This window comes from Aptenodytes forsteri, unplaced genomic scaffold, assembly GCF_000699145.1.
Source record: "Aptenodytes forsteri isolate BGI_AS27 unplaced genomic scaffold, ASM69914v1 Scaffold6, whole genome shotgun sequence".
NCBI classification, from domain to species: domain Eukaryota; kingdom Metazoa; phylum Chordata; class Aves; order Sphenisciformes; family Spheniscidae; genus Aptenodytes; species Aptenodytes forsteri.
In genome coordinates, this window is record NW_008795709.1 from 1,868,064 (window position 1) to 1,895,614 (window position 27,551).

At 41.8% G+C, this 27,551-nt stretch overlaps 3 protein-coding genes across 3 annotated transcripts in view; 2 read left to right on the plus strand and 1 right to left on the minus strand.

Annotated features, from left to right (window-relative positions):
• The first annotated feature begins 1,443 nt into the window (after positions 1-1,443).
• On the plus strand, positions 1,444-4,180 carry LOC103902317 (toll-like receptor 2 type-1). The gene has a single exon (XM_009283352.2). The coding sequence runs from the start codon at positions 1,444-1,446 to the stop codon at positions 3,823-3,825; it is 2,382 nt and encodes a 793-aa protein (XP_009281627.1). The 3' UTR covers positions 3,826-4,180.
• Positions 4,181-9,784: 5,604 nt separating this feature from the next.
• On the plus strand, positions 9,785-12,136 carry LOC103902284 (toll-like receptor 2 type-2). Its single transcript, XM_009283317.1, has one exon. It carries the CDS (start codon positions 9,785-9,787, stop codon positions 12,134-12,136), a length of 2,352 nt encoding a protein of 783 aa, XP_009281592.1.
• Positions 12,137-15,383: 3,247 nt separating this feature from the next.
• RNF175 (ring finger protein 175) overlaps positions 15,384-27,551 on the minus strand; it is a 16,899-nt gene continuing 4,731 nt past the window's right edge. The window contains 7 exon segments of the mRNA XM_019473149.1: positions 15,384-15,502; positions 16,246-16,367; positions 17,214-17,347; positions 17,990-18,116; positions 19,783-19,890; positions 20,961-21,111; positions 26,427-26,430. Of these exon segments, the coding sequence (XP_019328694.1) occupies positions 15,384-15,502; positions 16,246-16,367; positions 17,214-17,347; positions 17,990-18,116; positions 19,783-19,890; positions 20,961-21,111; positions 26,427-26,430 (765 nt within the window).

The following is a 27,551-nucleotide window of genomic DNA, read 5'->3' on the forward strand; positions in this document are numbered from 1 at the left end:
GACTCCATGCAGGGGACCCCAAAATCTCTTCCGGGAAAATTTGTGGTGTTGGAAGCCACAGCCCACTTGAAGGACCGAGAGGGGGGACGCTCTCTGTTTGGGCTTCTGCCTGCTGGGTAGCCATACTAGATGGGCAGGCTGACACTGCAAAGGCTCTGAGCATTTAGAATCAGAGAATCACAGAATCATTTAGGTTGAAAAAGACCTTTAAGACCATTGAGTCCAACCATTAACCTAACACTGCCAAGTCCACCACTAAACCATGTCCCTAAGCGCCACGTCTACACGTCTTTTAAATACCTCCAGGGATGGTGACCCAACCACTTCCCTGGGCAGCCTGTTCCAATGCCTGACAACCCTTTCGGTGAAGAGATTTTTCCTAATATCCAATCTGAACCTCCCCTGGAGCAACTTGAGGCCATTTCCTCTTGTCCTATTGCTTGCTACTTGGGAGAAGAGACCGACACCCACCTCACTACAACCTCCTGTCAGGTAGCTGTAGAGAGCGATGAGGTCTCCCCTCAGCCTCCTTTTCCCCAGGCTAAACAACCCCAGTTCCCTCAGCCGCTCCTCATAAGACTTGTTCTCTAGACCCCTCACCAGCCTCGTTGCCCTTCTCTGGACACGCTCCAGCACCTCAATGTCCTTCTTGTAGGGAGGGGCCCAAAACTGAACACAGTAGTCGAGGTGCAGCCTCACCAGTGCCGAGTACAGGGGGACAATCACTTCCCTACTCCTGCTGGCCACACTATTTCTGATACAGGCCAGGATGCCATTGGCCTTCTTGGCCGCCTGGGCACGCTGCCGGCTCATGTTCAGCCGGCTGGCGACCAGCACCCCCAGGTCCCTTTCCACCCGGCAGCTTTCCAGCCACTCTTCCCCAAGCCTGTAGTGTTGCATGGGGTTGTTGTGGCCAAAGGGCAGGACCCGGCACTTGGCCTTGTTGAATCTCATACAGTTGGCCTGGGCCCATCGATCCAGCCTGTCCAGGTCCCTCTGCAGAGCCTTCCTACCCTCGAGCAGATCAACACTCCCGCCCAACTTGGTGTCTTCTGCAAACTTCCTGAGGGAGCACTTGATCCCCTCATTCAGATCATTGATGATCTAACTATCTTCCCCTGTTTAGGGTTGAAACATCCAGCTGTAACTTCGTTGCTGAGAGGAGGCGTAATGTGAGAGATGTAAGAGGCGAGAGCTATAGCCATACACTGTTGAGACATGGCATGGGGTATGGCTGTACTCCAGGGATGAGTAGCACGCCATGTTTGCAGGGCTGAGCAGCTGAAGTAGGAGAGGAAAACTGATATCACAGGATAACTCTTACAAGAAAAAATTCGAATCTGAACTTCCTAATAAAATTGCACAGGTTTTCAACTGTTTTCAGTTGCTGTTCAAAGCTAAAAATCAACACTACCTTCTCTCCTTTCTGTTTCCTACAGCAAAATGTTCAACCAAACAGAACACAAATCAAGAACTACACACACCTGGCGAGTGTGGGCCATCTGCATGGTCTTAGCTGCAAACATCTCCACAGAGCAAGCGCTGAAGCAGGCTTGTCCTTCGTGCGATGCCACTCAGCTTTGCATCTGCTCTTCCATGGACTTGGACTTCATTCCCCCAGGGCTCACGGCCAAAATCACAGTGTTAAACCTGGCCCACAACAGGATAAAGCACATCCGATCCCAGGACCTGCAGCAGGCTGTGAGCCTGAGAGCCCTGCTGCTGCAGTCCAACAAAATCAGCTCAATAGATGAGGACTCGTTTCGCTCCCTTGGGAAACTGGAGCGCTTGGACTTATCAAATAACAACTTGGCTCACTTGTCCCCCGTGTGGTTTGGGCACCTTTTTTCGCTCCAGCACCTTCACCTTCAAGGGAACTCCTACAGAGACCTGGGGGAAAGCTCCCCCTTTTCTAACCTGCGGAACCTGAGCTCTCTCCACCTGGGCAACCCACAGTTCTCCATGATAAGGCAAGGGAACTTTGAGGGCATTGAGCTTCTGGACAAGTTGTGGATTGACGGTGGCAATCTCAGTCAGTACGAGCCAGGAAGTTTGAAATCGATTAAGAAGATAAATCATATGATCATAAACCTAAGAAGTACTAATGTATTCTCAGCAATTGTCAGGGACCTTCTGCACTCTGTCACTTGGTTAGAAGTGAGAGAAATCAAATTAGAGATTGAAAAAAAAAGCTTGGTGCAGAACTCTACACTTCCTTTTACGATACGAAAACTTACGTTTAAAGATGCTTCGTTCACAGATCAATATGTTAGCCGACTAACAATATTATTGAAGGAAATCATATCTTTACGAGTATTAGAGGCAATTGATTGTGTACTTGAGGGAAAAGGAGCATGGGATACTAAAGAAATTGCAAGCAGTGGGGAAACTTTAGTTGAAACAGTATCAGTAATAAATATGGTGATTCAGGAATTTCATTTGTTTCTTGACCTGGAAGGTATGGAGTCACAAATAAACAAACTGAAAAGACTCACCATTGCAAGCTCTAGAGTTTTCATGGTACCATGCAAACTTGCAAAACATTTTTCATCACTTCTGTATCTGGACTTTCATGATAATTTGCTTGTAAATAATCGCTTAAATGAGACAATCTGTGAAGATGCTTGGCCTTCATTGCAAACTTTAAATCTAAGTCAAAACTCTCTAAAATCTCTGAAACAGACTGCAAATTCTGTAACTCGTCTACCCAAACTGATTAGTCTTGACATTAGCCAAAATAAGTTTGGTGAGATTCCAGATGTGTGCGAATGGCCAAAAAACCTTAAATATTTAAACCTCTCCAGCACTCAAATTCCTAAACTAACAACTTGCATCCCTCCGACGCTGGAAGTTTTGGACGTTAGCGCTAACAACCTGCAGGAGTTTGGACTGCAACTCCCATTTCTCAAAGAGCTGTACCTTGCAAAAAACCAGCTGAAGACCTTGCCTGATGCCGCACACATTCCTAACTTAGTGGCCATGTCAGTCAGAAGAAACAAGCTCAACAGTTTCTCCAGGGAAGTGTTTGAGTCCTTCAAGAAAATGGAGCTGCTGGATGCCAGTGACAACAACTTCATCTGCTCCTGTGAATTCCTCTCCTTCATCCACCACCAGGCCGGGATAGCCCAGGTGCTGGTGGGGTGGCCAGACAAGTATGTCTGTGACTCTCCCCTGGCAGTGAGAGGGGTGCAGGTTGGAGCTGTGCACCTCTCCCTAATGGAGTGCCACAAGTTCCTCGTGGTGTCGTTGATCTGCGCCCTGGTGTTCCTGGTCATCCTCATCCTCGTGGCCGTCGGCTACAAGTACCACGCGGTCTGGTACCTGAGAATGACCTGGGCATGGCTCCAAGCCAAGCGGAAGCCCAAGCGAGCCCCTCCGAAGGACATCTGCTATGACGCTTTTGTCTCCTACAGCGAGAACGACTCCGACTGGGTGGAAAACATAATGGTGCGGGAGCTGGAGCAGGCCTGCCCCCCCTTTCGGCTCTGCCTCCATAAGCGGGACTTTGTGCCTGGGAAGTGGATCGTGGACAACATCATCGACTCCATAGAGAAGAGCCACAAAACGCTCTTTGTGCTGTCCGAGCACTTTGTGCAGAGCGAGTGGTGCAAATACGAGCTGGACTTCTCGCACTTCCGCCTCTTCGACGAGAACAACGATGCAGCGATTCTCGTCCTCCTGGAGCCCATCCAGAGCAAAGCGATTCCCAAGAGGTTCTGCAAGCTGCGGAAGATCATGAACACAAAGACCTACCTGGAGTGGCCTCTTGAAGAAGAGCAGCAGGAGATGTTTTGGGAAAACTTGAAAGGGGCCTTGAAGTTGTAGAATAAGCCAGCAGTCCCTATTTCAGCATATTTCCACAAAGGATATGTGTCAGTGTTTCTTCCTGCTAAGAAATTTTTCTTTTTTATTTTTCTGCCTAAGGATAACTGGCTTTGTTGTGTATAGAAATAATTATCATCTCACTAAATGAGAAAGACCCACTTTAGGCTTTCCAGTGATTTGATACTCGGATCTTTCAAAATCCTTGCCAATAACTATTATATTTGGAAGCCACGTTGGACTTGATATACTTTTCTAAATACATTTAGCTGTATGTAGGGTATTTCTGTACTTTTTCCTCCTGTTACCACATCCCCAACTAGTTCCTAACAATGGCATTGTAATTTACAAATGAAAATATAAGCCAAGTGCTTCAATGCTCCCCCGTGTCTGTTATTCTCCTTTAGTTTATTTTCAGTGCCATCATGCATAGCATGGCAATTAAAATTAAATTCTGGAAAAAAACTGAGGACTTACATTAAAATAAGCCCTCTGAAGCCCTACCATCGCTGTGCAACACAGAAAAAGACAGTATTGAATACATACTTGCATTCACAAGTCTGTTATTCTGGCTAGTTACACCAGAGTCCGTACCACCATGCACAGATTGGGGTTTACTCAATACCTGTGAAGGAAGCATCCTGGCACCTTGTACAATGTCTGTGGTGAAATCCAGAGGCATTAAATCACTGGGTTTTTTTTTCCTTAGGCTTCTTTCTCCCTGTGAATGCTTGTTTCTCCTTCATGGTCACCACCATGTTCCCTTCTACCTTCCCACAGAAATAGCTGAAGCCTTCTATTTGTGGGGTGTGAGGCTGTGTTTCTAATGAGCGGGCTAGATGATGTTGCAGACTGGGTCACTTCTTGTTTCTGCTCTTCTTTACATTGATTACATTTAAGTAATCATTGGGCCATGCACCCCTTACAGCTCTACTTAGCTTCCTTTATAACCAGTGAAGAAAATCACACCAATAAGAGGTAATTAATCTTTCTACTTCAGTATGAGGTATCTCCTAGAACTACTGTATTGCTCTTCACAATTTTCAAAGGGAACCTAGACAAGCAGGTAGATACAGATGTTTACATTAAGATAGCTGGTCCCACCCTGAGTGCCTGGAGTCACAGTTGTTGTGGGTTTCTTGTGTTTTAGAGGTTCTTGTGGAAACCTGAAATTGTCTCTGAGGGGATAAAGTTAGGTGTGGGTTTCTCTAACTTGGCACTTCCATGCTCCCCTTTTCTTGTGTTGCTGGAGCTTAAGTACAGGAGAGCCTAAATGAATCTTGATTGAACTTTAGACATGCAATTATTTTGTGGTGAAATAGCAAAGCATTGGCATATGGGCTGAGCGAGTATTTGAAAAATGGAGAAATTTGCTTATACACACACACTTGTCTGTGTGTTGGGTATATATGACATATTCATATATATGTATATCTGTGTACGTGCTTATACATATGTATATATTCACACTCCTGTGTGTATGTGTATACGTATATACACACATGAGATGATAGTTTCTGTGGGTGTAGCCTGTGAACACCACTTTCAGTTCTACTTTCCTGTTATAATGATATCTCTAGGGTTAGTCCAAAGTCTGCTACAAAAGGATTTTTCTGTTCGCTCTCTTGGAGAAGAATAGCTCACAGGCTAACCAAGGCTGAACTCCAGGTAAGTGATGAGTGAATCATCTGACAGCAAATACTGAGCACTGATAAAACAGATTAGGAGACTGCGTGCCTAGAGGTAAGGAGGGAAATATGTCTTGCCGATCATTTCAAAGAGAGGGTCAGAGAGAGAGGTAGGAGAGGACTTGGCTGTCACACAGTACGCTCTTACCATAGACCCAGAATTTTATGGGTTGGCACATTTAAAAGGACTGAGGGCATTACTGCTCTTATGCCAATCAGATCCCCTAGGTGGGAATTCCCCTGCTTACATTGCCAAGGCTGAGAGATGAAGTGGGAAGGAAACAGCAGCATGAGAGGAAGCTCGGTAAAGAGCGATCAGCGAGAGAGAGATGAAACACGACATAGATTAACCGGCATGCAGGCACCAGAGCTGGAGCTGGCTTCCCCGGGAATCTTTTCTGCACAGAGATGAGTTTGCAGGTGGGTGGAGGCTAGAGACGTAGGGAAAGAGAGTGGCGCTGCAATGCCAGAGCAAGAAGCAAGAAGGAAGCACTGGGGAGAGGCTATCTAATTTCTGCCACTGAGGAGTCCTCCTCTGCATGGGGGATTCAGGGTCCTTGGGGCTGCGGGGCAGGGGCCAGCTCCTGCAGGAGTGCAGGGTGGGGAGGGATTGCTGACTGCCAGCAGAAATGGAGCAGGCAGGTGCATTCGCAGGCAGCTGGCAGGACTGCATGGCAGGCAGGCAGCAAAAGGAAGGCTCACTGGGAGAGCCAGGACATGCTGATGGGAGCAATGTCCTTCAGGAAAGGGGAGAGAGGAAAACAGGAAATGAAAAAGAGACAAGCTGGGTCAGACTTTGCCGTTTCTGCTCAGTTTCCTCATAGGAGGGTGCCTTGTATGTGCTTTGTCCTGTTTGTATGTTGTCCCCCTTGTGTGTCGATACCGGCTGCACAGGGAAGGCTGGGTGTGAAGGTGGGCTGCGTTTGTTTTAGGAATTCAACCAGGAAAGAGCTCATTGAGCAATGGTCTCAGGGCAGTGAGATCAGCTATCTCCTCACCTAACTCTGCCCTGTTGCACATCCTCTGTGTTGGAAACAAGAAGAGGCATGCCTATATGTGTGTGCGTGTCTGTATACACATACATACTATTAAGACAATGCTGGTGGGTGATAGCTAGGACATATGTAACCCACACACAACCGAGTAGAAATCAGCAGCTTTCCCCAGTCTGCTTGTGGATTGATCCTTTCACCAACCAGTGACCCTCGTGCTGCAGACTCCATAGCACTGCTCAAATTTACCAGCCCTCATTTAGCTTGATAGTGTTCCCCAAGCTAGAATCAATTTGCACACTATTGGCACGCTTTATTTTAGCAGTTACATTAGCCTTTAGCATTTGTTAGGATTTATAGAACCTCATTCTGTTGGCACTCATGGTTTTGTTAAGAATATGTGCATATTTCCTCAAATACTTCTACTCGCCTGTGCCAGGGAAAATAATCCTGAGCATGTCTGATGCCTTGGACCGTTTGCCCATAACCCAGAAACACTTTGAATGTCTAGTTAATCACAGCGCCTTATGGTATAAGGGCATCTGTGCAAGTTTCCATATTTTTAGCTGCATTTCAATTTCTATGTGTCTTTTTTTCTTCCCAGCACAACAGGGAAAAGTGATTCCTTGGTAGGGCAATGATATCATGTACTAGGGCTATATTTCTGAGTGGGTGCAGAGAGGCCTGAAATGACCCTGTAAGTCAAGGTCTTAAGCTGAATTATTAGACAGGAATGGAAAGGGGAAGAAAATGGCTGAAAATGAATGAGGGTGGGAATGGGATTTCCCTGAGTGTCTGCTCACGTTACAGATGAGCAAAAAAACCTGGAAAAGATGCTCGGGGAAGTGACAATAAAGAAAAGCATCCTGTACCAGCAAATGGGGTTCAGTCCTGCAGTCCCTGGTTGGTTTCAGGCTGGTAAGGTGGAGAGCCATTAGGCTCAGTCGGTATTTCCCATGCAGTACCTGCCCAGTTCCCTTCCGTGCTGCCAATTTTCCATCTGTAAATAACCTACCTATAGATAGATTTTGATTGGCCAAGTTGCCTGGTTGTTTCTTTTTCTAACAGTAAGCATTTTGATGGCAACTTTAAAAATACCACTTAAATTTGTTGCTTGTGAAACTCATCTTACTCATAGGAGCTTTGCTCCTATGACCTACAGCACTGTGTTATCCAGCCAGACTTGCAAGACCAAAAAAGCCCCATAAAAGAGCCTCAGCTGGACAGCAGGTGAGTGTAACTACAGATTGCAATTCTTTGGGTGGGATTCACAGGGACAAATATCTAGGTATCTAAACTGTGGTGCTCCATTTTAAGTCGATGGGGTCATTTCTCTTGGAGTCATCACATTTTAATGTGGGTGTCCAAGAGACATGATGTGAATTGCACCTGAAACTTGTTATTTCTCTCCATTGGCTTTGGAGGACATGGTGGGTGACCAGCTCAGCTGTGGGCACTTAAAGACAGGGGAGAGGATTGTGTCCTTCAAGACCCAAAGCTCTACATCAGAGAGAGACAGATTAAAGGAAAATAACACAAGAGGTCAAAATGCTTATAGTCCTTCAGGTGGAAAGAGATGGAATGATTGAAAATGTTATCCACAACTTTTCCTCCTCTCCCCATATGCCCAAACAATCTCAGCTAATTCTGCCCCTTTTGAATACTTTTAAGCAACTCTGGCTAAAAATAACGCAACTAGAAGGGTAGGAATTCTCTGTATGGACTTGTCTGCGTGGGTCAGCTATTGTAAAACAAATAAGAGTATGAATTCAAAGTACAGTAGAACTTCGGCACAGAGTCTCAGTGGGATGACTGAAGGAGAAAGTACTTCTCAGTGAGCCAATCTAACCCGATTAACCTGATACAGAGCCCATGACGATCTTTGGGAACCTGTTCATTGGCCTCTTTGGGGTTGGTTCACTCTTTTCACCCTCAGTAAGAGACCTACTGAGGTAGGGGGGGTTGTGACACACTGGGGAAAGTTATGCTTTGAAAGTGCTCTTTGATCCTTGTCAAGAAAGCACAAACAAAAGAAGGGTTATAATTCAATATGTAATAAGGGTTTTGAAGGGAAAACAGCCCTCTCAGGCTTCAAGAATTTTTTTTCCAACTCCTCAGAGGGACAGAAGAACTAAAGTCACCTTGTTGGGAGTAAGGACGGGCTGGATATTACAGCAAGCTCTGTAACACAAAAAGCCATGTCAAATCTCTGCTACGAAAGGCACAGCTATAAGAGGAAAGAGAAGTGATGCAAGATCCACAGCTGTGTGGCTTCCCTTGAATAATTTCAATCCAGGAGATGAGGAACAGGCTGTGGGGCTGGAAAAAGCTGATGTAGTCCAGCCAGTTGATCTGATCTGCAGGAGGCTCCGAAAGCCCCTGGCTCTGCGTCATGGCTGGGCCTGACCTTCTTTCTGCCACAGACACCCAAAGCAGAAAAAGCCACTGGCAGAGGAGAAGGATGTGGCAGTAAAAAGGAAGAGCTAGGAGTCTGTAGGTTACAATGGTCAGTTTTCCGAGCTTAAGTTTCATTAGCAAGTATCGGACTGATGGCGACATGATAACGATGGCCTACACAGACATCCAGAAAAATATTTATTTCCCTGATCCCAGCACATTTACAATCAGAATAGCCAAAGGCAGATAAAATGAGGAAAGGGACTGAAACATATGCAGCCCTCTTCTTCCTATTGTCAGAACTGAGATTAGACATATGCTTGAAATGAGTATTAAATGTGAACGTCACTATATCTCCTGCAAGAAGCTGACTCTTCTTGATGCAACCAGGATTTGAAACACATACAGGAGACTCCCTGTAGTAAAAAATGAATATACAAAATAATATTCACAGATCCAGAATAAAAAGACCTAAGGCGGGGCTGAGAGGGGATGTATGGGGACTATTTCCTAAACAGGTGAAGGATCAGATTAGTAATAATGTTGTGATTATTCAGATGTTTAGCTGAATCTGCAAAAGATTTGTGCCGCTGTTAATTGATCTGATAGTCCTCATTCCAAAATTAGGAACCACAGGGAAAAAAAGAGTAAATTCAATGTAAGTAGCATTTGACAAATGATTCTGGAATATTTGTGTACAATACGCCTTTTTTTGACTAATCTGTTTCATCTCTGAACACTGTTAAAACCAAATATATTTATAGTGCCTTCAACAGGACAGAACAGCAAAAGTTATGTTTTAGATATATCCAAAATGTACTTTCTTCAAAACTAACTATTCATCTTATATTTGCTCTGACTGTATTTCATATTTTAGGCAAAATAATGACTACACACACCTGGCGAGTGTGGGCCATCTACATGGTCTTAGCTGCAAACTTCTCCACAGAGCAAGCGCTGAAGCAGGCTTGTCCTTCATGCGATGCCACTCAGCTTTGCAACTGCTCTTCCATGGATTTGGACTTCATTCCCCCAGGGCTCACGGCCAAAATCACAGTGTTAAACCTGGCCCACAACAGGATAAAGCACATCCGATCCCAGGACCTGCAGCAGGCTGTGAGCCTGAGAGCCCTGCTGCTGCAGTCCAACAAAATCAGCTCAATAGATGAGGACTCGTTTCGCTCCCTTGGGAAACTGGAGCGCTTGGACTTATCAAATAACAACTTGGCTCACTTGTCCCCCGTGTGGTTTGGGCACCTCTTTTCGCTCCAGCACCTTCACCTTCAAGGGAACTCCTACAGAGACCTGGGGGAAAGCTCCCCCTTTTCTAACCTGCGGAACCTGAGCTCTCTCCACCTGGGCAACCCACAGTTCTCCACGATAAGGCAAGGGAACTTTGAGGGCATTGAGCTTCTGGACAAGTTGTGGATTGACGGTGGCAATCTCAGTCAGTACGAGCCAGGAAGTTTGAAATCGATTAAGAAGATAAATCATATGATCATAAACCTAAGAAGTACTAATGTATTCTCAGCAATTGTCAGGGACCTTCTGCACTCTGTCACTTGGTTAGAAGTGCGAAAAATAGCATTCAGTATACCTGCTGAAATGCAACTATTGAGAGTCATGTCGTCTTCTTTTGCAAAGAAAATTTCTTTTAAACAGACCTTATTAACAGATGCTACTGTGCCTGAGATTGTCAGCATTTTAGAAGACATGCCAAAATTAGTGGAGGTGGATATGATAGACTGTAGACTCTTGGGAACTGGACGATGGGCAATACAAATTCAAGCAAACCAATCACAGACTCTTAGAGTTCTGACAATAGAGAAATTATCTATAGAAGAATTTTATTTGTTTACAGATCTTCAGGCTGTGGAAGGTCTACTATCTCTTCTTACCAAAGTCACAGTTGATAACACCAAGGTCTTTTTGGTACCATGCAGACTTTCACAACGTCTTCTGTCATTAGAGTATCTTGACCTTAGTGCGAATTTGCTTGGAGACTTCAGTTTGGAGCATTCGGCCTGTCAGGGTGGTTGGCCCTCACTACAAACTCTAAATTTAAGTCAGAATTCACTGAGTGACTTAGAAATGACGGGTAAAAGTTTGTCTCATCTAAGAAACCTAATTCTCTTAGACATTAGCCAGAATAACTTTGGTGAGATTCCAGATGTGTGCGAATGGCCAAAAAACCTTAAATATTTAAACCTCTCCAGCACTCAAATTCCTAAACTAACAACTTGCATCCCTCCGACGCTGGAAGTTTTGGACGTTAGCGCTAACAACCTGCAGGAGTTTGGACTGCAACTCCCATTTCTCAAAGAGCTGTACCTTGCAAAAAACCAGCTGAAGACCTTGCCTGATGCCGCACACATTCCTAACTTAGTGGCCATGTCAGTCAGAAGAAACAAGCTCAACAGTTTCTCCAGGGAAGTGTTTGAGTCCTTCAAGAAAATGGAGCTGCTGGATGCCAGTGACAACAACTTCATCTGCTCCTGTGAATTCCTCTCCTTCATCCACCACCAGGCCGGGATAGCCCAGGTGCTGGTGGGGTGGCCAGACAAGTATGTCTGTGACTCTCCCCTGGCAGTGAGAGGGGTGCAGGTTGGAGCTGTGCACCTCTCCCTAATGGAGTGCCACAAGTTCCTCGTGGTGTCGTTGATCTGCGCCCTGGTGTTCCTGGTCATCCTCATCCTCGTGGCCGTCGGCTACAAGTACCACGCGGTCTGGTACCTGAGAATGACCTGGGCATGGCTCCAAGCCAAGCGGAAGCCCAAGCGAGCCCCTCCGAAGGACATCTGCTATGACGCTTTTGTCTCCTACAGCGAGAACGACTCCGACTGGGTGGAAAACATAATGGTGCGGGAGCTGGAGCAGGCCTGCCCCCCCTTTCGGCTCTGCCTCCATAAGCGGGACTTTGTGCCTGGGAAGTGGATCGTGGACAACATCATCGACTCCATAGAGAAGAGCCACAAAACGCTCTTTGTGCTGTCCGAGCACTTTGTGCAGAGCGAGTGGTGCAAATACGAGCTGGACTTCTCGCACTTCCGCCTCTTCGACGAGAACAACGATGCAGCGATTCTCGTCCTCCTGGAGCCCATCCAGAGCAAAGCGATTCCCATCCCAAGAGGCAAGCTGCGGAAGATCATGAACACAAAGACCTACCTGGAGTGGCCTCTTGAAGAAGAGCAACAGCAGATGTTTTGGTTTAATTTGAAAATAGCTCTAAAATCCTAGACAGGGACATTAAGGAATGAATATGTAGCAAATGTATTCTGGATTTGTTTCCCTTGCCTGTTCATCCCATCACCTATCTGTATCTCGAGAATAGAGAGCTGAGCTACTGTAAATTCTATTACTTGCTGTGAGATTATTTTCTTTTTGTAGCCGTGGTCATGAATTGCTGTACTGGTTTGGGCTGGAATAGAGTTAATTTTCTTCATAGTTGCTCCTGTGGTGCTGTGGTTTGGATTTGTGACCAAAACAACGTTGATAACGCAGGGATGTTTCAGCTATTGCTGAACAGTTCTTGCACAGCATCAAGGCCTTTTCTGTTTCTCTCACTGGCTGTCCTGCCAGTGAGTAGGCTGGGGGTGCATGACAATTTGGGAGGGGACACAGCTGGGACAGCTGATCCCAGCTGACCAAAGGGATGTCCCATACCATATAACATCATGCTCGGCAATAAAAGTCGTGGGAAAGAAAGAGGAAGGGAGGACATTTGGAGTTACGGTGTTTGTCTTCCCAAGTAACTGTTACATGTGACGGAGCCTTGCTTTCATGGAAATGGCTGAACACCTGCCTGCCAACAATTGTCTACGCACGTTAATCAGCAGTGTTAGCAAAAGCTGTTTCATTTAAATATTTAATGATGAAAAGTTGTTTAGATATACAGCTATGTAGTTTATATATCTTCATCTTTTCAAAAGCTTTAGGAGAGAGCCTGCCTAGCCAAGGGTTTTTCTGCACTCTTTGTATAAACCACTTCTAATCAAATGCAATAATAGTCAGTTTACGCAGCAAGGATTTTTGTCCTAGCTCTCCTAGTTAGTGGATCTAAGGACTGATTCTCAGCAGTATTTCACAATCACCATAAGTTAAATGTCCAGATGTCCTGAGGATCATGGCTGCAAGGCTTAATGTAAAAATGCACCTTCACACTGTGGTTCTGGCTGTTGTAGCATGTGTTCTATGGCAGACAACTTTCTCGGTGAAAGACACCTGCGGAGGATGATTTCTGTCTAGTTTCATTGTACCATGTGTGGGAATAGATGCTGCAGAGTAGGGTCCAAATACTCTTCTGACTTGCTCAAATTTAAGTTTAAGCTGTTCTCAGCTAGAATGTGGGAAACACTAATAGATATGTAGTCTTTGAATCCAACACCATACTCCTCCGTCTGATCAGCAGCCTTAGCACAGGCACGAAAAGGGTGTTTCCTACCTTTCTACTCTCTGTAAACGTAGTCCACAAAATCAGAAGGGGTAGAGAGCATCCCACCTCAGACATTGTGTTTGCTGTCAGCTGGGCCCATGTTTTCTCGAGAAGATTGCTGGGACGAGGCCTCTAATTGCTGAAAAAGTGGAATAAATGGGAGACACTGGCACCAGGCTCTTCCTTCAGAGATGATTTAAAAAGAAAGGAGTATCTTGGATGATACCTGCCTTGCAGCCACAGGAAATTTCAGATGAACCCTAACAGCTTGAATCTGGTAGGCCAGAGGGACAACTAACTTCTGGATCAGTTCAGGGCTTAGGCACAGTGTAGGACATTTCCAGGCATGTACAGAAGCAGACCTTAAAAGCCTTCACATGGAAACGCCTACAGCATTTTGCTGTATCTGTGATGAGATCATATCCAAGTTAGTGTTTTTATTGTTGTGTTTTGGTCTTGGGCATCTAACGCGTACAAAATCTTTGTTCAAACACCTCAATATTTGTAACTGAGTTGGTACTTTGGAAGTCTCATCTCACAGCTAGTTACCTGTTGTGTTACTGCTTTTAGGAAGTTCTCTGCACAGCCAACGTGTCAGTGAAAGTGGAAGTCCCCCTGTCCTTTGCTAGCCATTGAGAAGGCTGAGGACAAACATTCTTCCATTACACCCACAGTTAGGCAACTCTGACAGCGTAATGCAAATGAATGATTTATTTACATGCATTTTTGCATATATGAATACAGGCATAACACATTATAAGAATTATTAACTTTGCTACTTCATCTAAGCGAACACGGCCACCTTCTTTGTATGTACTTAAGATATGCTCTTTCTTTCATTTACTTAATGTTTTTTTAATTGCATCGTTTCCTATTTTTAGTATCTAAACCTTACCTTCATCGGTAGATGGCTTCATGCAAGCTCTGCTTTATTCTTATATATATATTAAAGTGTAAATCAAGCTAATCTGTATTTCTGATTTCTAATAACAATGTAAAGATTCTTAAAATACTGACCATGTTTCATCCGAGTTCAAAAGCTACTTCAGCTAGGCTAATTATCTTTTAAGACCAGTTTCTCTGATTCCTAAGCAGAACTGCCCGTTCTTGCACAAACAGTCTGTGTTTCAATTCCTCACAGTGTGACCAGGGTAGTATAGATGTCAAACATTCGGCCGCTAAGCAGCAAGACTTATGCATCCATTTTGATCTGGGTTGTTCGGTTTTTTTTTTTTAAAGAAAGCAATAGCAACATATGGAATTGGTGGTTAGGGATCGTAACTTCGTCCTCCTGTGTTTGAGAAGCTGGTTATTGGAAGTTGGGCCTTTTGAGCATGGTGACAGTAGGTCAAAGAGGACTTAATATAGGACCTCCACATATAGGCCTATCTGACTACCAAGCATGCCATACATGTTGCTGTGGTTAGAGCTTTTTGTAAATAGCCATTGGAAAATGTATGAGTTACAATACAACAGCTCTTGAAAGAGGTGAGGGAAAAAAAGCTAATGGTAATCTTGTATTACCTTACATTAACCAAATGAACAAACTATTTGGGTGCCATTTTTTCAGAATTTGCTGTATACAAAGCCATTATTTCACTTAAAATTCTTCTTATCTGCTGCACAATTTTCTGTAGTCAGAATTTCAACTGGAAGCAACTACCAATATATTTAATAAAGAAACAAACTTAAAATATTTCTTTTCCTTTTTTTTTTTAGGGGATATTCATTCTAAGAAATAAGTCCTTTTTTTTTTTTCCTAGCATAATCTTCCCATTAAAGTCAGCAATTTCTTTTAATTCCTACTTTGAGACAATAAAAAAATGCTTTAATAGCTTTACTTTGAGAAAATAAAAAAATGCTTTAATAGCTTGCTGTACAGTCTTGCTGTAATGCAAAAAAAGGCACTATCCTGCAAAAGGGTGTATAGCACACCAGAGTTCAACCAACTGCTATTTTCTCTCTAGTCTTTTAAAATTAAATACAGAATATGCACATTATAGTAGACAGGTAAATATCCAACACTTTGCATTCTCACTAATAATCTGAGTCCTATTCTAGGCACAGTGAGTAATTAATGCCTTGGACGATGCCTGTAACAACAGGTTGCCAAACCACCAGAGAGCAGAGCCAGTCCAAAAGTTGTCCATACAATACGTGTGTGTTCCCACCTAACCTGTTGTTAAGGAAACTGGAGAGAAAATGCAACAATAGGTAAACCTTGGTGTTTTTCTTAGCCAGAATCAAAGAAAAAGTATTGGGTTAAAATTTTGAAATGCCTTCTTTTCAACTCTTCTAATTTACTTCCTTTTTTACAGGGGTATTAATATTAAAATTAATTAAATTTTTAATATTAAATATTAATATAAATATTAATATTGAAATTAAATATCCCCCCCCACATATGGTTAAAATAGGCTTCAAAAAAGTAAGCCAAACTTTGCTTTCACTCAAGCAGGTTTCTACAGATGCAGCAGCAGATCTTCAACTATTATTTCATTTACTAAAGGAAAAATGTTGTTTACTAACTACTAAGAGAAGGGGGAAAAACAGCACTTGTTCTGAAAGTGGATTGTATCAATTTTGTTATTTCATTAAAGAGCAAAATCCACTGCATGGCCTTTCTAAAACTGTGATTTACATTCTTTAAAATGTTCCTCTCATTATAAAAATTATTTCCGGATGTCTTAAAATCAAGAAGGAAAATATATATGCACTTTTCTTTTCCTAGCTTGCTTGGGGTCTTAGATAAGATAAAGCCAAACAGAACTATCATCTTCCCTAAATATAATTGTTCCTTATAATAGTTGGTTTTCCATTTATTTAATGTGGCCATCTCATCTCTCCACTGCAGATCAAAACAAGAATTAGTAAGTAATCAGGCTACGGTTTAGAAAACCCAAATCAAAAGCACACTTGTTAGGGAGAGGGTATGGGTTACTTAACATCCTCTTCAAATCAACTTTCTCAGGGCAGTATGGGCAAGTCTGGTTCTTGCCAGCAATGCACCAACCACGGATGCAGGATTCATGAAACCTGGTATCAGGTGTATTGTTAAGGAATCTTTCAAATATAAACAAGGCCCAGTGCATACATCTGCAAACCTAGTCAAACCATCAACAGATAATTTTAATGACCGATTATGGATACTGCCTTGTTTTATAACCAAACAGTTTCAAATGGCTTAAAATATTTAGAATATTTAGAATTATTTTGAAGTTGAATCCAATGTCCTGAACATCCAGACTGGTATTCATATTTTCCAGCTCGCAAGAAGCCAGGATATTTGTTATGAACTGCAGAAGGGGGTGATTAGTAACATTGTTCCAGCACGTATGCAATACCTTTCGTTTTAGTTTCTGGAATGCAAAATGCTGAGTTGTTTGGTACCCCCAAGTATGAGGCACTGGGTCTTCTGTCAGGCTGTAGGGTATGTATGTGCCATCGTTTGAAAAGGATTCCACATCTGCCTTAAAACTACCCAGCAAATGCAGCCCCGGGCACAGCCGGAGGAAATCCTCTGTGGTACACGGGAGCCTGAATTAGCAGACCTGACCAAGGGGTCAGCCTGCCTGACCTAACGTACTGCCAGGCACAACCACACAGGCTGTGCACGAAGTGCCTGGAAGGAGGATGTAGGCCTGAAGCTGTAGGGTTACAGCCCCTCTTGCACCAGTTTGTCTGTCAAAAATCTCCGTGGCCTCAACTTCTGTCACAGAACTGAAATATACTTCATGCTCCTATTTTTGCTTTTGTGCTATGTTGTTTCTGAATGTGGTTTTGGTTTCTTTTTTTCTTGGTATTTATTGCCGTTGTTATTATTTTTTAATGCAGCATAAAAGAGGAGAAAACAACAGTTCCATAATTACATGGAAAGGATACACATGATTACAGGACAGCTGGTAGGTATTTTCAGTGATCCCTTCTTCATTTATATCCACAAAAATTTTCTGCCTGCAGACTGCACAGATGTCATTGGACAAATTTCTTGTTGGTATGCCACTGACGTTGTAAAACTGTCAAGATCAAGTTTACAGGAAAAAAAAGAGGCCAAAGAACAACAAAATATTTGCTTAGAGTCAAGGATGCATAAGCACATTTTAAGTGCCATCAAAGATAAGGACAGCATGAAAATGGCACAGTTGTCTTAGTTTACTGGTGTCAGGATGCACAATTACCAAGAGATAATTAAAATCTTATTGCTGATGCAAGAACTTTAGCAACCGCCTGCTTGATTTTAAGTAACTGGGACATAAGAAAATTGTGCTGAGATAATCACCTCATTTGGAAAGGGAAGATAAGAGCTATAAAAAGGAAAGGGCAAGAAGACTCTTTCACAGACTTTGCAGAAGTAAGAAGCTTGTCTCCCTATGGCAATTAGGAAAATTATGTAGTCTCTTGTACATTGGGACCTGCCTGTTGGAAACCCCAAATCACTGGCTACTACTTAATTAAGGCTATTCTTCTAATCATAAGATTGACAAGGGAGTTCAACAGTTTGTCTGTGGCACAAGAACAGCTCTCCTCAAGGAAAAGTGAGGTTAGTTTACTGCAAGAGTATCCAGTAGACCTTGTTCTCATGAACCCAGGGCCACAAGAGATTCAAGAGCTCACTTCCAGTCCTTGCAAGTGGTGTTCAGGATGATGATCACCAGCACTTCACCACCAATGGTGGAAGCCATGTGGTCAGAACAAACCTCTGCAAAGTCTCTTCCCATCACACCATAGTACAGTCCGTAAAAAAGCAGTGTCATAGCAAAACCCATGCAGTCGTCAGACTCAATTCTGTCATAAAACCACAAAAGAGTACTCGGGTGAGTGTTCTTGACCAAAACACCAGAATAAAATATCAGCAAGACTTTTACTCCAGTTAGCTCCTGCTTCCTTCAAACTGCAGGTTTAGTTTCATTTTCTTTTGTAGCAGCAGACACCCTCATACTTGAAGTATCAACATGCTTGACGGCAAGCAACGTTGAAAGTAGGTTATGAACTGCTTTTGGAGCCACAGCTACTCAGCTCTGTTATAGGAAGGCCAAGCTGACACATTTTCTTACAGAAAGGGACTTTGCTTATAGTCTTATTATACAGAACAATTAGATATATTTCGTTGTTTTGCAGAAGCAACAAGATCAGCCAAATCTCAATAAGGTGTAAGATGCCAGTCAAAGAAATGTTAAGGTTCTGTAGCTGAAAGAACCCACCGTCCTCCTGAATACAAATTCCTCAGAATAAAATCTTCGCTAAATTGCAGCAAGCGGTATTTAACCCCTTACCCCAAAAAACACCCAACCCAATAGGTTCTGCAAAATTGTTAACATCTCTTGTCACCTCTCTGAGATTGTATGTGTTACAGGTCTTAGGAGATGGAAACCAGGCTACCAAATACTCATAAAACCGGAGCTTCTCAACATTAAAAAGGACCTGTCATTTCTGCTGCAACAGGGCACAAAGTAAGAACCTTTAAAATAGAGCTGACAAATTTTGTACTTATATCTTTAAAATACACTGGTGGGGGAATTTAGCTGGTTAAATAAAATTCCTCAACAGAATAAAGCTTAACAGTATTGGTAACACAAGACTGTTAAGTTTCTGCCAAGGATTTTCCATCAGAGCTATGTACTTTTGGGTTAATCAACTATACAATGTATGGGCAATAAATGTGACACTTAAAGGAACAGCTGACTGACTTATGTGCAGTATCTCCAATACCTCCAAGAAGTGTTGGACTTACAGCAGATGCATTATGTAGTTGATCTGCACGCTCTTGAGGAATCCCTGGAATTTCTGGTCAGACGGCGCCTCAGAGTCCAGCACAGTAGCTCTGACTGGGCTGATAGTCAGACAGAAATCCTGGACAAACACAAAGAAAATTCAAATTCTACCCAGGCAAAAATTCTAGCTAGATTAAGAGGTTAGGTCGAGAATCATCTGGACATACAGTATTGTCTTTGGCAATAGTCAAAATAATAAGAGGAGAACCCCCTAGCAACAATATAGCCTGGTAGAGTGGGAAATTATAATTGTCAGAAAGAACTATAATGTGTTTTTGATATGAATGTGCTTATCTACTTTTATCTTTTACATCAAGCCTTTTTATGTCTCATGTCCTTCAGGTACATAAATGAAGGACTGAGGATTAACTCAGCAGTTAAATTAGGGGATTAAATGAGTGAACACAGTGGCTGTATGAAGTTTAAGGTTTTTCCCCTCTTCTCTTCACACCACAAACACAAGTTGTAAAATGACTAAATATCAGACTTCAGACCAACTATGCAATAATAAAAATCAAGAAGTAAGAGAACCTACAGCTACACAATGTAAAAGGGGTTTCATATGTTGAGGTGGGTGGTGAAGAGACCAGCCTGGAGCAATTTCACTGCAAACAAAGTAAAATCTATCAAATAGGAAATCACAACAGTTGCCAATCCCAATTTTACCTGAAGATACCTACCTAAAGAATAAATTAAATCCAAACATGGTAAACATTATGGCTAGATAACCCACAATTCCAACTGCATAACTCAGTTTATAGATCAGGAGGAACCATTTGTAGACCAACCTATGGATAAGAGAAAAGAAAGACTGCTCAAGACCTTGCGTATTTTGCAGAGTGGCACAAAATGCCACATAGGTAGCTTCTGCTGAAGTACTCATCAATTCAATAGAAGTTTTACACTTCTATATTTCTGCCTTACTTTAAGGTGAATAAAAACGTATAATACAGGGAAAAGGGCAGGACAAAAAAAAGCCCCAAACTTTTTTGTTTTGCTTCAGTTTTCACAAGAAATGGTAATTGTGAACAGATTGCTAACATAATTAAAACTAACTCATAAATTCAATAGAAGTTTTACACTTCTATATTTCTGCCTTACTTTAAGGTGAATAAAAACGTATAATACAGGGAAAAGGGCAGGACAAAAAAAAGCCCCAAACTTTTTTGTTTTGCTTCAGTTTTCACAAGAAATGGTAATTGTGAACAGATTGCTAACATAATTAAAACTAACAGTTGGGAGCTGTGAAAGAGGGAGACACAGGCCAGAACAGGACAAGAACAGGTAAAAAACAACTGAGGTAAGTTAGATATAGTCAAGTCAGTATACCACCAATGAAATTTATCTAAAATACTTTAAAGTTAGCAGAAGTAGTCTCTGAACTATTAATAATTGTCTTTGCGAGCCCAGGGTGGAGAGGCGGAGTTTCAGAAGACTGAAGAAGGAAGAATACAGACCTCTCAGCAGCGAGGCAGAGAGGGCTCTAAGGAATAAATTCAGACTATTTGGTATATATACCAAATTGAGCTCTTCAGGCTCAGTAACACCTGGGATGACTGCAGATGGTAAGAGTCTGCAGAATGAAAAACCAAGATGGAACTGATGGAATGAATTTAATTTTAACTCTTTAATTCTTTTTCATTTGCATGTCATGTTTGATAAACACTGGTTTAGAGAAACTTATTCATACTGCAGTTGGAAGATTCCTTCAAATTCAACTGCTAATGGCCCTCTTTGTTATCTGTGAAGGTTTGTTCCAGGGAAATTCTTATTTGCTCTTCTCCTTCTACAGGTTTCCTTTAAGAAACAATACCCAAAAAAACCCCAACCAAGGCAAAACCAACAAAAAAGGACATACTGTGGTGTTCTTCCTGAGAGAGGCTTGCAGGTTGCTCTGACAGCGATGTAACTGGCAATAACTGAGAGAATTCCCCACAGGGACAGGGGTCTCCACCAGTAAAGTCTGATGGTGAAATAAAGAGGAACAACCCACATCTGCAGCAGTGTGACTGTTGGCAAAACTGAGATGGTAATTTCAAGGTAATGACGTCCTATGGTTCCATTTTGCATGGTTAGGTTGGATTAACAGATTGCCAAACTGTAAAACTCAAACAAAAAAATGTGACTTGTACAGCATTTGACACAGGAGGGCCTTTGACCCTAGAATAAGGATGTTAGTCTGCCTTGCACCTTGTAAATCATTAGTAATCCCAGTGTAGTAAATGGTTGCAACACTGAGATATAACTCATCAGACACCCACATCCTATCCTCAAAAAACTAAACTGTCTATTGATAGAATTAATGCTACTGAAAAAAAATTAAAGTTTGTTTTCTAACTCAAATTATATATGGTGACCGCAGGGCTAAAGCTTTGGGAACAAGTTTTCTGAAATCGGTGGAGACAGTTTGGCCTTTAAGCCTTAAAGCTGCTCTTATAAACTTTCAGAAAGGCACATTTGGCTGCATTAATTTGGGATGCTGCTCCGTTACATGACCACACTACTGAAGGTTTTTCTTAAAAACTCTTTCTACAGCACGACAAAATGTTGTGGCTTAAACTTTTAAACCATTTTTCTAAATGAAATTATATCAAACTTAATATGTATATTTGCTTGAATTGCCCACAGTGATGAAATATTCTACTTCTTTCCCAATAAGCAAATATTTGAAACCCGCTGAAGAGTCAGAAGCCCTGTAATGTCAGTTCTCTCCATGATCACATTAATAAACTGTGAATTTGGGACTGTGGAAGCCTGATGATGACAAAGATGAAGCAAGACTGACTTTAATATTTGTTTGCAGAGTTAGCTCCCGCATCTTTACAGAAAGGTTACTAAAAATAAAAAAAAATCTGAGGGGAGATGGTTTTCAAATTTATGTTTGCTTTGGGGCGGGGGGGATTTTTTAAAAGCAAACAAAAAGCACAATCCATCTAGAGTAAAAAGCTATTTCTATGGAAGATGAATCCCCTTCCTTAACACAAAAAGGAGAATGCTGAAGGAATGAGTGTTACTCCCTGTGAAACCTAATGCAGTTTTGCCACAAATTTCAACTGAAGCAGGACTGGATTCTTCTTCTCCTAAGAAAAAGGAGAAACTCTTAAAAAAAAATCCCCCCAAACCCCAGAAAGCATGCAACTATTGAGCAAACTGGTATTTCACAACATAAGTTTCAATAAATTAACAGATAGAAACACCTGTAAAAGATAACGACACAGCATCGTTAGATCGCATCACTGTTATGCATTTCTCCACCTTGCAGCCCTGGCTTCACGGGACCACAGTCTGCTGCTTGTAATCATAAAAGTGACAGAGCTCTTCCCGTGCCACGCAGCCCTCCTGGCATACCAGAGGTCAGTGGTCCCTACACATCCCTGATCGTGGAGCCTGAGTTCCCCTGGCCTTCACCGGAGGCCACTAAAGGCTCCCTGCTGCCTGCCTGCCTTGCTACTGTCCAGCGCGATCCTCTCCAATGTGCTTACGTACTGTGGGTTGCTTTTTTTTCAGTAGACTGAAGGTATAGTCTGAATTTAAGTGGCAAAGCCAAAAACTGAACGGGCACACATCTTCAGTAAAGTAGCTACTTTGTAATAAAAATCTATAACAGAACTTTGTTATCATGTTAGCTGCAAAATGAAATGCTAATTAATTAAAAAATGGTATCACAACCTTCTCTCAGGTGATGCTGTTATCAGATCAATTGGTAGATATTGTTTGCAGTAATTGTTTCAAATTTCCTTATTGATTTTTAGGTCTTCCAGATGTTAATTTTAATTCTATTAGTCTCTACATGAAATGCATGAATATTTTGTCATGTAAATGAGGACAAAGATAGGAATCGAGTCGTACAGATGAAAACCCCAGTACTGATTTATTATTAATACTGGAAGGTCACCATCTGGGCAATTCCATAAAATAATACATCTCCATTGCTGCTAAATGGGAGCTTTAACATCTGGATCATGTTATTCCAAATTTTTCTCATCCACCCATCATAGCAAGAGGAATTTCCTGACAAATCAGAGTGCTGCCCAAAGGTAAAATGTTTTTCTCATTACCGTACTTTAAATGAGCTCAAAAAGACCTAGAACTGAAGTCAGCATCAGCGTCATAGACAACTTTCCCATTTTCTAATTATGCAGATTAAATAGGTCATACAAGCACCAACTGAAAGATGTCCATCTGTCCTCTGCTTCCCTCACAACGCTCCCCCCACTCTGAGGGAGTAAGAATGCCTATCACCAGCAAATTCAACAGAAGAGCATTATTCCACTATCCTTTCCATCTTATAGCATATGGCAAAAACTGCATACATAAAGAAAATAACTGTGTAATAATTAGATTTATTGTGACAGACTGACCTTACCAGAACTTGTTAACTTGGCAACGCAAGCTAACTGGCTCTCTAAAGATCTAGTTTCTTTTGATGTAGACATATTCAAATACTCAAAAACATATGCATGGAAGAAATAATAAATCAGCTGTTTGGGTTTTTTTAAGGTTTAAATTAATATGCTTATACTTGATAGTACATTGGAAATTGGCAGGAATTTCTATATTAAGTAAATCAACCAACCTTATTTTCAAGATTTGCCTCATTACCTAGGTATAGAAATCAATGCTGTCATAACTATGCTGCTTCAGTTTTCAACTATATTCCAAAGTAAGTTCTCATTACGTGACTGCCACATGATACAAGATACAAAATCAGTAAAATAGGCAACCACCTACGGGACCAGAAGTAAGGCTTTTGTGTTTGAGATTGTTCTGAGACCATGACAAATCTGCCTTTCTATCTCAGATATTTTAAGATTCCTATCACGCCAGGGGAGAACAACTGTGTCCAAATATATCATATTTATTTAATTTTCATCAATGGACAGCTTCCAATGGCAACTAAATTGCATCATAAGAATCGCTGAGTACCTGATAGTCAGAATTTCCTTTGGGAAAATACAGAGTCAGAACACTAATAAGCTTTTTCCTTCCTTCCTTCCTTCCCCAGTTGATGTGCTAGACTCCTGCCTTTATGTTGAGAAAAATGGATAGGATAGGCTAGGACAGGATAGGAATGTCTTTTCAAGGATGGTAATTCGCTGACAAGCATTCTTCATTGCCATCCCACATCCCAGAGCACATAATACAGTTGCAAGCACATAATTGCCTGCACCTCACTGGATTAGAGGAGTGCAAAATTTGTGAGTGAAATGGAGAAATGAGAGCCTTACCTGAACACTTATGCAAACCTATTGAAAATCAGGCTTTTACAATACGAATTAGCAGAACACAGGCTCCATATTTATTTTTGAAAATCTCAGATAACAATAACAAAATTCCCAAAAGTAACTGAGAAACAATAATTTTCTCTAATCTGCTTCCTCATCATATGGAAGTTAACCCCCAACTGTCAGCCACCATCTAGAAGAAAAAACACAATTGTCAGAGTGGCCTACATTTTATTTCAGGCCAAGACTTACTAGAAAAAACTCTTCCTTATTTCCCCCCCACCCCCCCCGTGCTAGGATCATACCCATGTTACTTTATATGTAGCCATCTGGTGAAGGGCAATCTCTTCCTTCTTGCCAAAATTATCCACAGCTGAACCTTGGTTGCTTTGCTGCAACTTTTTTGCTCTTGCCTCTTTGAAATATGAGCCTTCCCCAGCATGCCTTTTTTTTTTCTCAGGAGACATTTTACATTCTCGATAAGCCTGGATAAGGCTCTTTTGGAAGGTACAGGCTGTTGCTGTTTCTCTTGCATCTAGTAAGTAGTCACTGCTTTTTATTTTTTGTTCTTTTTGAGCAAGCTAATGAATGCCCTTTCCACTTAGGACTGATTTTATGCTCCCTTTGACCTTCATTTCCTTTTTCTTTCAAAAAGAAAACAAACTTTTCTTTTTTATATGTTCGCAAAGCACTTTGAAGAAGAGGGTGGGAGTCAATCACTGCAATCCTTTGCTTTATTTCTACTAACAGGACTGTGCAATTCTTTCTGAGCCCTTACTATGTCTGAGAATAGCATGAGTATCCAGAGCAGAGATGTATACATGCAAGCACCCACCACGACCTCAAAGAATCAGACAGAAAGGTTTGTCAGCTGATGCTGCCTTTCAAGCCATGATATGTAATGGAGGGCTGGCTACTTGTTTCGTTGATCCCTTGGGACAGAAAATAGAAGAGAAAGCAGTTTTTGATCGAAAAAAAGGAGCCTTAGGTTTACCCCTCCCATTGAAAATAATGTGTTCTACCTCTTCATCTGATTTCCCTTCTCTTTCGCTCCTAAAGATGCAAGCATGTTGTTACAAGCAGGGGAAAGTGTTTGGTTTCTTTTCTTCAGTATTAGACACTGTTGTGCATAACTTACATGTGAACTATACAGGCATAAACCAAGCGGTCAAAAGCTGGATGGCAAGTAAGAGAAATGCGTAAGCAAGCAAAAGTGGAGGGCTGTTTTCTCTCTAGTGAGCATGTGGTTGTTTTTCAAATTTTGACTTATTTAAATGTTTCCTACCAAATCAAACAAAAATGATATGCACATGAACACAAGCATAATAACTGCCACCTGGAAGAACTGTAATGCGGAAGTCTAGACCTGCCTGTACTTAGGGGAGCAGTAGAATTTGTTGTTGTTGTTGTTGTTGATTTTTATGTCAAACGGACAATTTCCTGTATGCATTAACTAAGTTGTTTAAATCCTAAATGCGACCATCTTTACAGTTTCTGCTCCTAAATCAGAAGGTTTCCTTATCTGATGCAACAATGTATACTAGTTATTTTTCATCTATCTTGTGTAAGGATCTCATTAATCATTCAACTTTGTATCTTAATGTTTGTCCTATTTGTTAGTCTTCAAAGTACAGTGGATCAGATTTCAGCAGTTACTATACTGGTAGAAATTTGTAACTTTAACATTGCTGCATGACATGCTTTTAAAGAAAGCAAGCTAATGCAATGAGATCGACAGTGTGTTTGAAAACTATACAAAACTATCTGGATATGAAACATGAGGGCAGTTATAACAACACACAAACTTGTAAGTTGTTTTGGTGACAAACACTCTTAAGCTACCTAACATGGAATAAATGCAATAAACCATCTACTGGCAGAGACCCACTGTGAGTAGTGCTCGCTATTATAAAGTAACTTCATACATAGATAGATGGTAGGTGTGGGAATGTATTACTCTCCCAGCTAAACAAAGCGTGAAGCGGAACTGCCAAAACTCAGTGCAAAGTGAACTTCAGCTTCTGGTGCTACTATTTTTACTGAAAGAGGCTCTGCTTCAGTTCCTCTTTTACTGGAGAAGGAGGCCTTGCTGCTGCCACGCAGCTATGCACTGAAAATTGAGGCCCCAACATGTCTCTGGCGCAGATGTTTTGTTTATTTTCACATGCACTGCAAAAACACAAAACCCATCACAAAGTCTTATTAAAGTGTTGTGATGGTTGTAGTTGAACTGGAGCCTCCCTAAATTAGACTAAATGCATTTAAAAGTATACTTTTCCATATTGGCTATGGCACTTTGCAGATGTGACTGGCTCCTGTAAACTAATAGTTGGGAATGAAGTTTCAATTGCCGAAGACTAAGTTACACAAGTAATAGGACTGTAACAAGTGTAGGCTGTTTGCATTTTTGACAGAGGTGTACTACAGTCTATGTAGTACACATTAACTAACTTTAAGTACTGCTAAGGAGGATAATGCCAAAGCAACACAGAGTGCATGGTTCTTAGACTCCCACAGGCTTTCCCAGGCAGACAGGGACCTTGCCAGCTGCTCATCATTGTACGCATACTTAGAGTTCAAGTGTGTTTCAGCACTGATTTGATACCAGTCTCATGCAAAATATTTTCAATGGAAAACAAAGACATGGACAGTCTGAGTGACTTCAGTCACTTCAGTGTTGTGTTCTTTATTCTAAATGTCTGTTGAAATGAGTAAGGTAAAAATTGATAGGAAAGAAATACTTGAAAAGTGCTGGACTGAGATGCTAACGTGAACATAAAATGATTGAATCATACAGCAGAACTGGTCTAGAAGAGAAGTTAAAGAGAACATAATGGTAAAGTAGTATTGTATATGATTATACTATACGTGCTAAGGTATTGTGTGCACTCAGGGTTAGGAGTGTGTGTTTGTAAAGGTAGAGAGTTAATGACGTGAAGCTAAAATCCTCAATGAGCTGCGCTACCTGTGACTTCATTAGACACTTCACCTGTATATATCATAGAATCGTTTAGGTTGGAAAAGACCTTTAAGATCACCAACTGTTAACCTAGCACTGCCAAGTCCACCACTAAACCATGTCCCTCCCTAAGCACCACATCTACACGTCTTTTAAATACCTCCAGGGATGGGGACTCAACCACTTCCCTGGGAAAGCCTGTTCCAATGCCTGACAACCCTTTCGGTGAAGAAATTTTTCCTAATATCCAATCTGAACCTCCCCT

Bases quoted from the DNA above. Each gene is read 5' to 3' on its own strand.
- LOC103902284 (XM_009283317.1), top strand. From the start codon at position 9,785: ATGACTACACACACCTGGCGAGTGTGGGCCATCTACATGGTCTTAGCT.
- LOC103902317 (XM_009283352.2), top strand. From the start codon at position 1,444: ATGTTCAACCAAACAGAACACAAATCAAGAACTACACACACCTGGCGA.